Genomic DNA, 17,113 nt, shown 5'->3' with positions numbered 1-17,113 from the left:
CTACGAAGAGAGGAATAAGTTTGTCATAATCTCCGAGGAGTTCCATGTAAAAATAATCTCCTGCAGAAACATCGTACGTAACGTTAGAAAGCATCTTGTCGTGCTTGATTCGAAAAATATTCTTGCCGGTAGAAATTTTGATTTCGCCTGCGTTTTCCGGATTCACGGTGATTTGAAGTTTCCCGTCGATCGGAATTTCGTAGAAATGTAAATTGTTATTAAAAACATAAAACATCTTGCCCACATCATCATCCAATTTCGTCCAAATGCTGTTGAGATGAACAATCAGTAAACCATTGAGTTTAGATAACACGGAAGGTAAGAGGTTATTGAAATTTGGCGGTGCAGTCTCCATGTTGATCTGTTTGCGGAAGCCAAAAAGATTCATTGTTCTTGTTAGTTATTTAAGAATACAAGCGCGCGCGCGCGCGTGTGTGTGTGCGTGTGTGTGTGGCACATCGTCCCCCCGAGAGAGGTTACAAAAATCACGATATACGGAGTTGGAAAATTACGATATGGCGCATTCGCTTATTACTGTTGTTAGCCGTAGGTCTCTCTCTCTCTTCATCTTACAGCAACGTTGGCATCTCTATTTTTTTTAGTTGCAGGTGGGTTGCCAACACACTCTAGTTAATAATGCTACATATTATACGCACGCACGCGCGCGTGTATTGTGTTGCCATCCACCCACCTCTCTCTTTTACGGCAGTACCAACTCTCCTTGCCCAGTATATGTAGGTTGGCAAAAATTGCTTTATGTACTGTAAACCAAACCTCAAGCAAAGTTGCCAACTCCTTGCTTTAGGTTAGGTTAGACCAAAAAAAGTTGTAGGTAGGCTGTCGGTTGTTTAACTCTTCCCTCTCTTTCTCTCCTCTCTCTTTTTTGTAAAAAGCTATGGCAAAACCAGTAGGTTGGCAACCTTGCTTTATGCACTGTAAGACAAGCCTCAAGCAAAGTTGCCAGCTCCTTGCTTTAGGTGGTTAGACCGAAAAAAAAAACCTTGGTGATTTTTTTCGAGTAAGGTGTTGGCAATACTGCGAGAAAATAAGGCTTATGCCTTACAAGAGCAAACCATTAAGAAGCCTCAAGCAAGATTGCCAGCTCCTTGCTTTAGGTGGTTAGACCAAAAAAAACCTTGGTGATTTTTTTCGAGTAAGAAGTTGGCAACACTGCGAGAAAATGGGGCTCATGCCTTACAAGAGAAATCCATTAAGGCGAGCCCCACCGAGCCCCATTTTCGGTTGGTGGTGAGGCCCACTTGCACTACTCGTATAGTTTTGCTACTCAAACGCACTTTGAACATTTTGCACTTCAACAAAAATTTGTTTCCATTTATTGGTAGGAGATTTTCTTTATAAGGTCTCTATTCGGATACTACAATAATTACTTCAATATACTATATCGTAAGCTCCGTAAACTCAAAAAGTTCTCTCAATGTGGTGTTGCGTATAATTTTTGCGCAAAATTTGTAATATAATATTAGCTACGAATTTCAAAATCATCATTGTATGTTCTCCGTAAACTACTAGACGTGACGTGTAATACTACTGCTTTTATCTTGTATACTATAAAGTTTATTAGCTTTCAAATTGCCTTCAATTTACTATTACACAATTTGTAAGTAGCCAAGAAAAATGTCTACAAATTTAATATTGGAAGGCAGAAAATTAAAATTTTATTTTTATCTTCCTGTTATAATTTTCACCAAGTACAATGTATTGTAAAATATATAATATGGTACCACCTTAATCACGGTGTTAGCTAAATTCACTTAAAAAATGGTTTCGGTTACTTATCTAACAAAATCTTTGATTTGCATTTTACAGTGATGGATTCGATAATGCCATGGGAGTAGCGATATTCCGTCTCAACGAAGGACTGGAGGACGCCAATACAAAGACAAATGAAGGGTCCGTTACAACTCAAGAGACGTTCAAGGGAAACGGATATGTTAATAATGCATACTCAGGATCTACTGAAAGTCTCGATTGCATTGATTCATCAACACCACGAGGAAGTGAGCCAGAGACGTCCGCCTGTAGTGATGCAGACACTCCAGCAGAAATAACGAGTAAGTCTTTTGTTCGAGTTCTAACAAAGATATTGTTACATATCTCACGAATAACCTACGAAGTTTCATTAACTGCAATGTTCCACATACAGGATTACTGCTGCTATGAGCAGGACCCCGTAGCGAGCGGAAGTCTAAAGGGGCTGAAGCTCATGGCGTCATGCACATAGGACACCATTTGTCATTCGCCGACTTGCCATAAGATTCTTGCTCAACAATGAACATAGTGGGAGATGTACGTAGGTACGTATATTCGATATACGTATATTCAAAATACGTATATAATCTCTCAACATTGTCAATTGATAAAGAAATTGCAAAATTGGTCAATTTTGATAGGGTAATTGACGATTTCTAATTACTTTCTTTCTTTTGTTTCTTGTATGTACGCATTGCTTGCATTGTAGAATTATTTCTCTTGTAGTCTATGCTTGTAACAACCGTAGACTACAAGAGAAGTATTTTCTTTCTGATATATCAGTCGGGCTTTGTAAATATTTTAATGGTAATACGATTAAGATTTGTTTCCATGACAGAAAAACACTACATTAAAAAAAACAACAACGTGACATTTCGACCTTCTATGAGGGTCTTCGTCAGACTTGATACTAAACTAAAATGAAGTGTTTATAAAAAGTGAAAGTCATAAATCCCTAAACAACGTTCATTCTTCCATGTATATTCTAAATATTTTTAGCAATTCTATTACAACCATTTCCATAAATTTTGCATAGGTTTCTTATTTATCAACTCTTAATCGAACCGTAAACAGTGAGTATATGAAATTTCCCACTAAGAGCATTTCTTCATTTCTTTTCAAGAACACAATTTGCCCCTCCGGATAGCCCTGCTCTGAAGAAGAAAGGCGACAACAAGCTGAAGGAGCAAACGAAGAATCCATACGAAATATTGATGATGAAGAAGAGAGAACAAGCAAAAATACTTATGAACCAGTATGTATGATATTTGTTTTGCGTCTCGCACAAGGAAATACATGTATGACACACTTATCCAAGAAAATCATAGCAAAAATTTATCGGATCAAATTCACACAGTATTGCTCTGGTCAACATAGTTAACGTTATTTATTTTATTAGAGATCGAAATATAAATTGAGTATATCTCTTTCTCGCTCTCTCTTACAGAAATATACATATAAAAAAATGTAAATTCCATGTGTGTGTTTGGCAAAGTAGTAATAAGTAATACATGTAATTTCTGTTATTCAGACATAAGATTATGCAACAACTTTAGAGTGATATTACAGTTATAGACATCGGAACTAGAGACAGTGAATGTTATTCAAAAAGTTATAACTGTAAAGAAAACAATCTTAAGTATTTCTATATACACAGAACTGAAAATGGACAAGCATTATCAGACGTTGAAGCTAATGTTAAAGACAATGAAAATAGTGAAGGATGCTCGCAAAATCCTGCATTTGATATCAAAAATATTCCACAAAAGGATCGAACTATCGATGTCTGGTGGTTATATGATGATGATGGAGGTAAGCTCTTATGATTTACACCATTTTCTACTCTTTCATAGTTTAGTTCTACGATTATTGAGAAAGATAAATTTAATTGTAACTTATTAATGCAGATTGAATATGATAGGGTGAAAATTCTAATTATACATGGCAGAAACGAGATGAAATACCGACTTCCCTGAACACAGAAGTTATTAAAATATTTTAATATTAGTAATATCACAGACAGTATTCACAGAAGCACACTAAACTTTTTATAGCCAATAGTTGGATGGACCTTGAATTTTTAGAAAAAAAGTTTCGGGATTTTTCGTTTCTAAAATGGCACTATTTTTTCAGATGTAAAGCACATTTGGATTAGAATTTTGCTCCTTTAGTCTATGGGCCAAGTGGTCAAAATCAAGAATTCGGTATAATTTGGGAGTACTAATTTTCCTCTATACCACAGTTAACTATATGGGTGTGTAAGGATACCAAAAAAAAAAAAACATGAGTGCCATCTCAAAGTGGTAGCTAATAGAAATGGCGACCAATCCAAGATGGCGGATGTTGATATTTGAAAAAACAACTCATCTCTGAAATCAATGGTCCGGTTTCAACGATCTTCTTTTCAAATGAAAGCTTAATATGTGCTCTATATTTAATGTTATTTTAAGTTTTTCGATAGGAGCAACCGCTAAGTAGTTAATCACGAATTAGTAATAAAAATCGTATTCTTTACTATTTATTTTATGTTTATCATTAATTTATTAATAATATAGGCATCTGAGAAGAAAATGTTCCAAACAAAAAATGTAGTGTAAACGCTTACCTTTAATTTGACATATTTCACTTGTTGGTTTTGACCTCAGAATTTATATAAAGCAATGAATTATGCAGTGTGTGAAGCGAATTCGTCTAGCAGGATGTGTCCTTAATTACACCTATTGTAATTGGTATTGACTATTGAATAGTATATTACTGTTATATACATGCAATAACATTTAATAATAAGAATAAGAATAAAAATTGTTATTGTTAGTATTGTTAAAGTAATGCTAATAATAATAATTGTTACTGTTATTATCATTATCAGTTGTTGTTGTAGTACTAACTAGCCATGAATTTTGTTTAAATGTTACCCATGTTCATGGAAGAATGTTATTGATTGATTGAAATTAAAATTTTGGATGCGTCTGCACTTATGCTATTTGCAACCATCACATTATACGGGGTCAAGCCCCTAAAATGTACATAAAAATCACCATGTGGGTTTCTAAAATCTCTTTAACCAGGGTATAAACCGAGGCTGTATTGGGGCACTCAGCACATATATGGTCAAAAAACAGGGCGACATGCAACCATACAAAGGTAGCATCCCCGATGGCTTAATGTAACGTCGTCGCCTTGTAATCAAGGAGTCCCGGTTTCGATACCCTGTGGAGGCACATAGTGAGTCTCACACAAGAGTCTTACCTTTCAAAAAAAATCAAATGTTCGCAGTAAATTAGCATCACATCGCATGTTATATCATTTTGACAATATTTTTATTTTCCAAATTTCACATAATATCTTCCACAACTATTCATTATTATTTTTCGATACGTTGGATTACGTAGGTAGGATTTTTTCATGAAGAACCCGAAAGTCTATAGAAAAGCGTGCATTTGACAATAGTTAGAGGGAAATGGTAAGGAGATAACAATTTCTAATGTTCCTCATTATGTGTATCAATTGTGACTAATGTATTCATATATACTACTTTTTAACTTACCATAAATAAAAATATATTTTTTATTTTCAGTTATTTCGCAATTATGTTTCCAATTATAGTTTTTGGTCGTTTAAAGTTATGCTCATTATTGTAATATGTAGCCTATATATTTCTGATTGCTTACACTCAGACATCACAAATTTGGATATTCCCTTTTCATATTGAAATTTCATCCTAAGCAAAGAAAGCATAATTTTCCAGAACAGGACTATATATGTCACATTTTTTTTTTGCAAACAATGCATTGATGGTTATTTCTAGATAATTTTGCAAAATTTCTGGATGGGACGACCTTGGTTAGCCAACGTCTGGCTACGACAACAATTACGTACAATGTGAAGGGAATTATATTTGGAAAAATCTACATAATCCAAAAAACCTGGCAATTCACCTGATTGCATTTCTAAATTATCTTGAAAACTTGAATAGCTTTGGTGTCATTATATTACTTTAACTTATCTGGACAATGTATTTTTTATTTGCCTACAACCTTATGTAGACATTTTCTAGATTGTCATTTATCTATTCTAAAACTACATTTCGAGAGAGCATCTTTTCTATCGTTCTTGAGGTGAATTTCAGTAAAATTCAATACGTACCATATTTGCACAAACTCAAAATATAGTACTTTATTGCACACTGTAATTTTGATTTAATTGGCAACCCATGCACTCTGTTAAGATTCTAAAGAAGGGACCGGTCCCGTGGTGGAGTGGTTAGCACATCGCGCTACGACGCCAGGGGTTCCGGGTTTGAATCCCGGCCTGAGCATGGATGTTTGAGTATCCATTCATCAATTTTCATCATATCATCACTCATCCACTTCTTTGCAAATTAGCCAAAAGTGGCACAAAAGGCGAAGTAAAATAAAACTGAGGCTAACACCAGTGCATGTACTTGTCACTCCTGTGTGAAATGGTACATTTATTTCTAAAGGTTTGTTTCCAAGTGCCAAGTGACGCTGTGACGTCGATTTGAAAGCTGCCGTTTATTAAATGAACAAATAATTTGAACCCGTTATCAAAAACAAAGTAAAACAAATCGAAGAGCTAAAATCATTACCCCATTTATAAAAAGCTGGCTGGGAAGTGCTCAGCACAGGCAATGAACAACACAGAAGCTTTATACTAGCTATGGGTCAAGGCGACAGAGGCTCGTTAGCCTGCAGTGTCAGGTGAAGTAAAGTTGCGAATTGAGTTACTTCTTTAAAGGTCACCCGCCACCCCCTTACACCCCTCGACTAGTCTGAATTAGTGCCATGGCCCATATATATTTTTTTAAGTTCATGTGGTTATAAAAACCAAACAGCAATGTATTAGATCAGAATATAATTGTCTTGAATTATTTTTTACCTCTTCTGTTGATTTTATTTTTTATTTGATTTGTTGTTTCAAGTCCACTTTATGCACAGTAAGGCTAAGCGGGACTGGTCCTACAGTTTAAAGTGGGATCCGAACAACTTGTGCCTTCACCGGGTATCGAACCCTTCTGTTGATAATTTCTGACACACAGCACCCAAACAATTTTGACGTAGTACACAATTTTGACTGACATGGGTTTTATCAAGAACTTCCTCTCTGATAACAAGTTGTTCCCTTGTTCCTCAGCTGAACCATAAGCACTTAACCTTGAACTGCACTGTACTGAATAGCATGTACTGCGTAAAAATACTTCTTTTCAATTAAGTTGATAAGTATCGTTCACTCACCTGTAACAATAGAAAGCTTCAACGATATAACAAAATAATTAATAGACTGTATAAGCACTCGAGATTAGCAGTTTTCACTGTGTGGGAAAAATATCAATATTTCTCGGAGTCTCCAGTCCCGATTAAGTTACTTTGCATGAAGTAGACTTAAAATACCAAGTCAATCGGCACATTTCATAAGTTACAAATCACGATAAAACCTTTTAAAATTTCGGAGAAAATTGGTGTCAACATTAACATCTAATAGATTGATATTGTGTGGTATGTATTGTATAACAAGCAATTTGATATATGTCAAAAATATCTTGTACTTACTTCATAATAATCTGTAAATTTTCCTCTTCAGGCCTCACATTACTTCTCCCGTACATAATCACTACCAGACAAAACTGGTCGAATTGTAAACTGCGCATTTTCGCTCTGGCCAACAAGAAGAATCAGCTGGAAATAGAAGAGAGAAGGTAATCTACTGTATTATATTTACCAGTTCATGTTCATTTTTGTATAAATTGTGGAATTAAAATGTAAATGAATGGATAATAAATCAGAGTTTGTATACAGGGAATGTCCATTAAATGTTTCATTTAGATACCGAACTGAACTTAGGACATTCTATTAATGAAGATGAATATATTTTGAGATCTGAAAACGTTCCTATGGCGGAAACCAAAGACGTATGGATGCTGTGACTGAGAGTTGTATAACAGATTCTAAAAAGAACTGAAGTAGTCTGCATGTATTAACATATTCAAATTCAAATTTATCTGACGTTGCCGAGCTCCAGCCTGGGGCATTTGCATGTACTATCAACATTACTTATATAAAAGTGAATTTACAGAACAATCCACAGAATTAAATATATTGTAATTCGATAAAAGCGCCATTTGCAGTTACTCGCGTTTAGATCTACATTTGTTTAAAAAAAGGATTTAATGTGGACATATATTAAACCCTGTTAGAGTATTAAATATAGTAGAAATTAGTACATGAACTCTTACAACGGTATAAGCACTGGCGTGATTATTCAGGCATACGGTATTCAAAGTATACAGGGTGTCATTTTAATGGCGCCCACGGACCTCAGAAACGTATAGAGGACATCAAAACAAACTACTTTTCTCAGTAACATTGTTCTCTTTGGTACATCGTTTCGGCATTACAATCGTTCAAAAAAGCCCGTTTTGTCGCCTGAATGCTGGCAACCCAACACAACATTTGCTCGCATTTGTGACATCATTTCCTGTCGTGCCAGGGTTGCCAGAAACACACATAGTCTGTGAAAAAATAACATACCTACAACCAGCTCATTATGTATTCTATAGCAAAGCGACAAAACGAGTTCAGTAACCAAACGCGAAGTGAACCGACGATATGAAAAATGGTAGAAAATCGCAGGAAATGACGTCACAGATACGATCAAATGTTGTGTTGGATTGCCAGCATTCAGGCGGCAAAACGGGCTTTTTTGAACGACTGTAGCGCCAAAACGATGTACCAAAGAGAACAATGTGACTGAGAAACGTTGCTTGTTTTGATGTCCTCTATACATTTCTGAGGTACTTGGGCGCTATTAAAATGAAAGCCTGTATAACATTTTTACAACACAGATATACAGTGATGTTCCAGGACAATATAAACTATACACTGTTCTTAGTGATATATGAAGTAGTTCGCTACAACCATACGCTACAACATTATAAAATCACAAAATATAGTAATACTAGCTGATTACCCGGCATTGCCCGGGTGTTTAATGAATTCTAACTATAGCGTAAAATTTAACTAATTTTATTTACAGGTATTTAAAAGTATAAGCACAGTATACAAATTATGAAGTAATATCTTTTACAAATTCACTATAATATAAATTAAACAACAATTTATGAACAACATTTTTAGTTCCACCTCCTGGAGCAACAATAAATAAATTGAACGACATTGGGAGTGTCACTATTCATCTTAGCGACCCTGAAAACTATGGATTCCACACTAATATCGGTCGTTTTCGATTATTTTTACATGTCACCCTCTTCCCACCCCAACCCTAGGGATGCCAGGAGTGTCTTGGATTTGAATGGCATTGGAAGTGTCACCATTCATCTTAGCGACACCGAAAACTATCGATTCCTCACTACATGTCACCTCCTTCGTTCCCCCTACAACTAAGGGTACCAGGGGTGTCTTGGAGTTGAAATGCATTGGGAGTGTCACTATTCATCTTAGCGAACCAGAAAGCTATGGATTCCATACTAATATTGGTCGTTTTTTATTATTTTTACATGTCACCCACTTCCCCCCCCCCCTAGGGGTGCCAGGGGTATCTTACCCCCACAGTATTTCATTCCACATTGTAAGTCATATGTATACCAAGTTTGGTTATCGTGAATGTCACCAATTAGCTTAGCAACTCCAAAAACTATTGCTTCGACACTTATCTTGGTAATTTTTGACATTTTAATTTTCACTCCCTCTCAACCCCCATCCCGATAGGTGATGAACTTGGAGTTGAACGGCGTTAGGAGTTCCTAGTTTGGTTGAAATCGCTCCAGGCGTTCGGGAATTATGCCGGAACAAACATATATACATACACACACACACACACACACACACATACATACTTACATCCATTTTTATATATTAGATTAATTTATTACATAAATATATTCTTTACTTACCATGTTGCCAGTGCTCAGTGGGAAAAGTAATATTGTCACCCTGTTTTGGTACTGATATTCAAACTTTTAACTACAGTATAAAACTGATCCAGAGAGGCGCCAGAAGTTATTCGGCCATAGTTAATAAGCAACGTGAAAGTAACAATGGTGGAATTAATCGTATAACAATATGACATTGTCTTTGTAACAATATGTATTTGATGCGCAGAAACAGATCTCAACCTTCATGCAGTTAACATTTGCTCCTTTGAGGTTAAAATATTTGCTTGAAAAATTACTTCTAATTTATTCGATCAGAGTACGAGATACAACAGGTATGTTCTTCTTGCAGTATGGCGAGCCTCCTATCAAAGTTCAGAATCGATTACTATGATTGACAACTTGACAAAGGATCCCGAGGAATCTAGCAGGAACTTCTTCAAGGATCTGATCCAGGATTTCCGGGAAACATCGGGAAGAGAAGACGGTTTGTATTCAGTTAATACCTATTGAACCATTGCTTCCATAACCACGAATGTAAAATACATACTAAGTAAGGGGATATGTAATATATGTGGTCTTGATGGACCAGTCGGTAGATCGTCTTACTGACTCGCAGGAGACCCGGGTTCGATTCCAGATATGGGTGAGCTAAGGTGGGAACTTTTCCCACCTTGTCCCTGCGAAAAGCGACCCTTGGTTTCACAAAGCCTCTAACAAATGTGCAGCTGAGAGCATCACTGGGGGAATATAGGCGGCTGGAGGGTGTTGCTGATCATCACCTCCAAAAAATGATCCAAACCATGAACTTTTTCAGGCCCCACCTCCACATCTCTTTAATATGGCAAGGTAATTTTAATTCTTTGCCACAATGTGTTCCCAAAAGTTTTGTAAAATCATTGCAAAGATAAACAATCCGGAATGCTACTTAGGACCAGTGACGTGCACTGAGGAGTAGCTAGTCTAGCAGAGATAGATCAATCAATCTCAAATCTCTAATTATTTTCAAATCACAATATTTATTGTTTTGTTGAAGCCACAGTTCATATGCAACACTTTTTATCACGCGCTTCCCGACCCTCAGTGCGTTCAGCGGCCTAGCTCGCTCTTTCTCTGCCTCACAGTTCCAGGTAGAAACGGGTTTTCGAAGGGAAAGGGAAGATTTCTGCCTCTACCTCCCTTGCCCCCTCTTCTCCCGCTCCAATGGTTGAAAGCCCGTGCTTTCAGGTCCTCCAGTCTATCTCCTATAGGACAGATAGGGGATTGGATTCACTTCGCTATGGGGAAATTTTTCTGCAGTACTTCTGTCCTCTGTATTTACACTAGTTTTTACACGTTGTACAATATGTATGTATAATATGGGATGTACTATTATTATTTATGCAATTGGAACGTCTTATGTGCAGACAAAAAAATTATGATTTTTTTAAAAAATATGGAATATATAATGATTAATTAACAAATATTTGCTCACGCTCTCTCTTGCTCTCGTTTTAGTAGTGTTTTATTAAAATATACTAATCTCTTGGCCTCCAATAAAAATTGGGTAAGCTAAACAGTCATAAATACGGATGTATTAATTTGAGCAAGAAAACGCGCGTTCTAATTCTTGTTGTTGGTTTGGTTTATTTTACTTCGCTTTTCTGCCACATTTGGTTATCGCGAAACGTCAAATCAACTTAAAATCAACTTATCGGACTTAAAACGTCAAATCAACCATCAAATCAACCAACCGTGAGGGAGTGGTTACCACAGCGCGCTACAACACCAGGAGTTCCTGGTTCGAAACCCTACCTGGACATGGGTGTTCTTTGTGTTTGTCCCTTCATTAATTTTGTCGTATCATCTTCGCAATTAACCTAATGTATAAAAAGCGAATCAAATAAAATCATTCATTGATTGATTGTTTGATTTGGTTTATTTTACTTCGCTTTCCGCCATATTTGGCTAATCGCGAAGACGATATGATAAAATTGATGAAGGGACACACAAAGATCACCCATTGCCAAGCCGAGATTCAAACCCGGCATCTCTGGCTCAGTAGTCAAATCAAATCGTTTTTGATTTTCGAAAGTGGGTGGAAGTTATGTGTACAATTTTCTGTAGTCATTCCTAACTTTGCAATTTTCCCTGTATTTGACGTTCTTCTTTTAGGAATACTGGGCCCTAAAAGAGGGGGGGGGGATTATGACCCGTTGGGCACGCCACTCATTGCTACCCCAAGTGTCGACGTCACCGCACGTCACTGCTTAGGACATTAAAATACAAAAGTTAAGTTTTGATTATAACATACTGTGTATTAATCCTGCTCCACATGAAGTACAAATTAAATTACTTTTTTATTTATACTTCATTTTTTCCTAGTGAAACTTGTACGCTAGACAAAAGCGTTCTTCAATAAACATACACTTCAGAGTTTGAAAATGTTAATATTGGATAAGGATTAAACACTAAAGTTTCTTGAGTTATACATTTAGAAAAAAACTTAGAGTGAGTTTCTTGGTCACTTGTCCAACATAAACATAAAAACTCAGTATAGTTAATGATATAGAACGCTGTAAATATTGCAGTTTGTCAACACTAATACATTGTTTGTTTCAACAATGTTTTCCTAAACCACATTTCCCATAATTTATGCAACTTTAATACTATAAGACAATAATCGTGCACTATTATTTTTTGTTCGAACTGTATTTTAATGTCTTGAGGTTGTGTCATAACAGAGAGTGAATTGGTGGCAGTGAAAGGAAAGACCAGACGCCATCTTCGACTTCGAGAACTGTTGTTAGAAAATTCCAAAGATTCATCTTTAGTCGTAATGTAAGTATGTCTAATAACCAGCAAATATATAGAGTTGGTTTAACTATGCATTAACTTGTCTATTTCCCAGAAATAAATTTGGGAGGGGATGTTTTAAGTAGGATTGAAATTTCCATCTGGGTGGCGTAAGATAGTTTATATTGGGGTGTAAGGGTAAATGTAGGCCGTGTCCGAATCGGTAGCTGCTGCCACCTAGTACAGTTATAGTTCGAATCCGCGACGTAGATGTAGTTGGAGAGTAGAGGTGGAAGGTGAGACAAGTGCACACTTCAACCCCAGGCCCGTAGCTAGAGGGGGGCAGTGGGCAACTGCCCCCCTGAGAGCATGCTTTGACCCCCTGTGAAAAATACAGAACACATTCCTACCTGGAATTCTCACTAATCTTTACAATTATATCCTGTATTACTCTAGCAACACGAAGGTGTGTCGGATTCCGTATAATGTCGTATCAGGATTGGGGGGATTCCCTTCCAGATTCAGATTTCGGAAAATGATTTCGCAATTTTCAGTATCTAGAACAGTTGTGACACTTTGATTGATTGATTGATTTAGTTTATTTTACTTCGCGTTTTGTGCCTCTTGGCTAATTTGCGAAGATGGGGATGAGTGATGAAATGATGAAAGTGATGAATGGACATTCACAAACAACCAAGCCCGACCAGGATTCGAACCCGGGACCCTTGGCGTCGCAGCGCGATGTAGTTGTGACACTTTGAGTAGTCTTGTATTAAAAGTGTCTAATGTATTTGGATGTTTTTTTTTCCTCGAATGTGTTGCTATGAAGTTTGAACTGCATAATTTCATAATTTTTTGTTTCCCAAGTTTATCTTTTGGTAATAGCGAGAGAGAGGTAGTGGATATTTGATTTTTGTTACTTAGCATTTCTTTTCTGCCACATCCAGCTAATCGTGGAGATGAGTGATGACGTGAAATTGATGAAGAGACACTCACAAACAGTGCTGCAACCACAAGGGGACAGGGGCATTGTCGTCGTCCCCCCCCCAATCTTGGAGGGAAGTCCAATCTAGGGGGGCAAACATTGAAGTAAAGAAACATGACTAGCAGAATCTAAGAATAACAGGACAAATGGATACTCAAGATGGAATAAGTTTTCAAGTGTTTCTTGCATTTTTCTTCCAGACGGCTAAGGGCAATTACAGGGGGCACAGAGTGGCAATTGCCCCCCCGATTTCAAATTTATACAAATAAAAGTACATTTCGTAAAATTTTCTTGCTCGCAAGCATAATATCTACTATTCTTATAGTCCGTAGTGCAGAGCCGCAGCTAGGGGTCAGCGGGAGTCAACCCTGGGCCAAAACGATCTAAATGAAGAAGAAAAAATGTTAAAGAGATTCCCATGGCGCCCAGTGAAATTATTTGCACCCAATTAAATCAATATTGTTTTCAGTTTGCAAATATTTGGATCTAAAGATTTTCCTGCTTGCTTCGATCCCAATATGATTATTTTCTGTAATACATTCTAAATTACCTGAGAGAGAGAAGTAAGGCCAGATATATACTTCAGATTGTTGTCGCACATTTGAGAGACAATTTGGGGGATGAATTGATCATGTCAAATGTATTTAAATAATATATATATATATATATATATATATATATATATATATTAAAGAAACTTTGAATACGTACACAATTTAGAGTTAACATGTTGCATATGTATTTTCTTATTTTATGTCGCTCCATGTTGCATGTGTGTAAAAAATATGTTGTACATGAAAGTTATACGTGTCATATGTGCAAAAAGAATAATGTTCGTCATATTCTGTCTTTCAAAAATACAGTTTGTGTGCTTGTTTTCCATTATTAGTTAATATTTCAAATTATTTGTTCAAACACAAATGCTTTAGCATCGACTTGTACCTCCTTTTGCATGATTTACGACAATAATAACGTCCTTTTAATGCTACTATTGTTACTACCACTACCACCACTATATTACTATTATTATAATTGGCATGTTTGTCCTGGTACTTGACCCCTCTCCATATAAAGATTTGTGGTTTCGCCTCTGCTCACAAAGAACATTCATGCCCAGGCTCTAACCTGGAATCCCTGGCTTCGTAGTGTGTTATGTAACCATCCCTCCATGGAGGTCGGCTAGTGGAAGATGTAGGACAGCTTACTGGCTCAAATTATTATCAAACACGATGAAAATGTGATAGTGTTTCACATTTATTATTTCGGTTAGAAAGCGATAAAATTTGTAGTGTGAGACGGGTTACACTAAGCATCTTATGAAATATAAATGTGAATTTCAAATCTTATGAATCATTTCTCTATGCAAACGCATTAAATATGATAAGCAACATAGGTGTGTGTCATGATATCCATTTTATAAAGGAAAAGTTAAGTTTTAACCCTGACTGTTTGCATGATATCGTTTCCATAGCATGTTATATATATTGCTCTCGAGAATTTTAAACGGCAGTTAAAATTAATTACATTTGCAACTGCGAAGCTTATAATGGGATTGCATACATTAAGGTCATAAGATGCCATATTTCGATTGCTTGTAACATCGAAAGAAGAATTAGACGAGTAAATAGTCATTGATAAAAGTTGCCTTCCTTGACGATCTGTACACACTGTGAAAATTTTCGATGTTATCAGGCGGCACCCTATGAATATAGGTTCAAGAAAATGAAAAGTATAAAAAAGCTGCAGTGAAATAAATACGATTGAAAATCTCTCAAATTATTTTCTATTTATTTTCTTATATTTATAATATTACATTGTGTCTGTAGCAGACGTTGTCTGTTAAAGTACCTCATGCACAACCTAATTTTTTGACAAATAATTATGTCAACTCTTCTGCTATGGAGTGAATTCTTCTAATTTTGTTCATATATCTTAAGCCATTCTGTGACTGGCAGAAATCAGTATCAGCATTTAAAAAAAACTGATATTTTGGGTTTGTACGCTTCTGCTCAAAAAGTGGTGGCGATAAGTGGTCCAGAGACCTCGCTTTTTCGGAAATGGGGTAAGGCGAAGGAAGCCCCTTAGATCATTTGGTTTCGTACCATAGTCATTAAGGAAGGTATTTTTTCATGACGTAAAGAGGATACATTTCCCTCTATAAAACTTGATATGAAATATGAATGATGACACTGTAATCCAAGAAGTCATTGATCAATCAGAGGATTCTTATTTGTTTCATGTATTTCAATGACACAATATTTTGCAAAATGGTTAACGTAACCAGTAGGCAAACATTGTCTGTAGTGATGCAAGTCTCTCCCCTTTGAAGAAAATAGGAGCCATGTTTTAGCAAGCAGGCCTACAAACAATTATACAATTTTTTACACAATTCATCAAAGTGTAGATAACATGTAACCTTTATTATTTAATGAATTCGATTTTTCTTGCATAACACAACATACTAATGGTGGTGTTGGATTCTCGTTAGATTCCTTTGTGTGTAAAAATATTGCATACTGGAAATTAGAGTACATTATGAAGCACAATTTATAAAGGACTTCCTTAATCAGTTATGCAGAGAAGCCCAAAGTTACATATTAATCGTCTATTAACATTATTGACATGTAAATATAAAGTAGATAAAATCCCAATTATCCTATATATGTTAAACTTCATCTTTGTATTCTTTGTTAGTCCGAAAGGTCATTATCGAAATATTGTTATTTGATGTTGCTCGAAATCTTTTTGCTCGTTGCATTTTCAAGATATCATCCCTTTCCTGTTACCATAGAATAGTTAGAACCTAACCTAACTAGTCTATGCTGTTACTCATCACTTTTGGAGGAGGGGGGCAAGCGCCCCTCTGTACCCTGCTATATCTGCCAATGCAACACAATATATTAAAAATTTGCCCCCTCTAGGATTGACTTTGCCCCCCCCCCCTAGTAAGAAATCCTGGCTACGGGCCTGGACGTCAGAACTGCCGTAAACCATCGCGTTTCAGAACTATTTGCTGTGGTACTTTTAGGTGCCTCACCCGGTATATACAACACATACACACATCTTAGTACATAGTACATGTGTAAACTAACCCTAATTGTTGCTTTCGTTTTTAACAGGAGCCTGCCAATGCCTCGGAAAGGAATGGTCTCCGCTCCCTTGTACCTGGCGTGGTTGGAAACATTAACAAGAGACATGCCACCTTTCTTATTAGTCAGAGGAAACCAATCTTCAGTTCTCACATTTTACAGTTAGTATTCACATATTGTTTACACCGGATATCCGCGGCTGTGTTGCATACATTTCAGATTTAAGTCCGAATATTTATGAAAGTTATAAGTATGTTTTGAAGCTAGTGTGTATGTCTTGTATATACTCTGCAATAAAGTGTAAATAAATATATAGCGCTTTTTTATTAAGAAAATTTTATTGACATAATAATAGCTATGGTAGCTATGAAATCAGTTCTAGTGGATCACCTCCAGAAAAGAATTATTTCAGGTTTTTTATGATTGGACAACACATTTTATGCAAATTTTTTGGCCTCTTGTTCACTGACGGTTTATATCAGATTTAAGCAATTCGCATACCACGAGGGCTCAACATTCGCCACTCACTTGTCGTTTATACGAAAGTGAAACGCACTGTCAGAATAGGTTCTATTTTCTTACAAC

General features: G+C 36.3%; 2 protein-coding genes across 3 annotated transcripts in view; both read left to right on the top strand.

The window, feature by feature from the left end:
• LOC145985475 (bumetanide-sensitive sodium-(potassium)-chloride cotransporter-like) overlaps positions 1 to 7,490 on the top strand; it is a 30,725-nt gene extending 23,235 nt beyond the window's left edge. Inside the window, exons 2-3 of the mRNA XM_083119548.1 lie at positions 1,828 to 2,072; positions 7,372 to 7,490. Coding sequence (XP_082975674.1) covers positions 1,828 to 2,072; positions 7,372 to 7,490 — 364 coding nt within the window. The remainder of the gene's footprint in view (positions 1 to 1,827; positions 2,073 to 7,371) is intronic.
• Positions 7,491 to 9,997: 2,507 nt separating this feature from the next.
• On the top strand, positions 9,998 to 16,748 carry LOC145985718 (bumetanide-sensitive sodium-(potassium)-chloride cotransporter-like). Of its 2 annotated transcripts, none has more exons than XM_083119779.1 (3): positions 9,998 to 10,166; positions 12,403 to 12,499; positions 16,559 to 16,748. In XM_083119779.1, the coding sequence occupies exons 1-3, from the start codon at positions 10,070 to 10,072 to the stop codon at positions 16,692 to 16,694; spliced, it is 330 nt and encodes a 109-aa protein (XP_082975905.1). In that variant the 5' UTR covers positions 9,998 to 10,069; the 3' UTR covers positions 16,695 to 16,748. The 2 variants fall into 2 exon arrangements, with proteins under 2 accessions (XP_082975905.1, XP_082975904.1); XM_083119778.1 differs by having other exon boundaries at positions 12,388 to 12,499.
• The last annotated feature ends 365 nt before the right edge of the window (positions 16,749 to 17,113 follow it).

The sequence above is a fragment of the Lepisma saccharinum genome, chromosome 3, assembly GCF_977018435.1.
Source record: "Lepisma saccharinum chromosome 3, izLepSacc3.1, whole genome shotgun sequence".
NCBI lineage: Eukaryota > Metazoa > Arthropoda > Insecta > Zygentoma > Lepismatidae > Lepisma > Lepisma saccharinum.
Note: the sequence above shows the minus strand (reverse complement) of the source record. Positions and strands in the feature narration are given on the sequence as shown.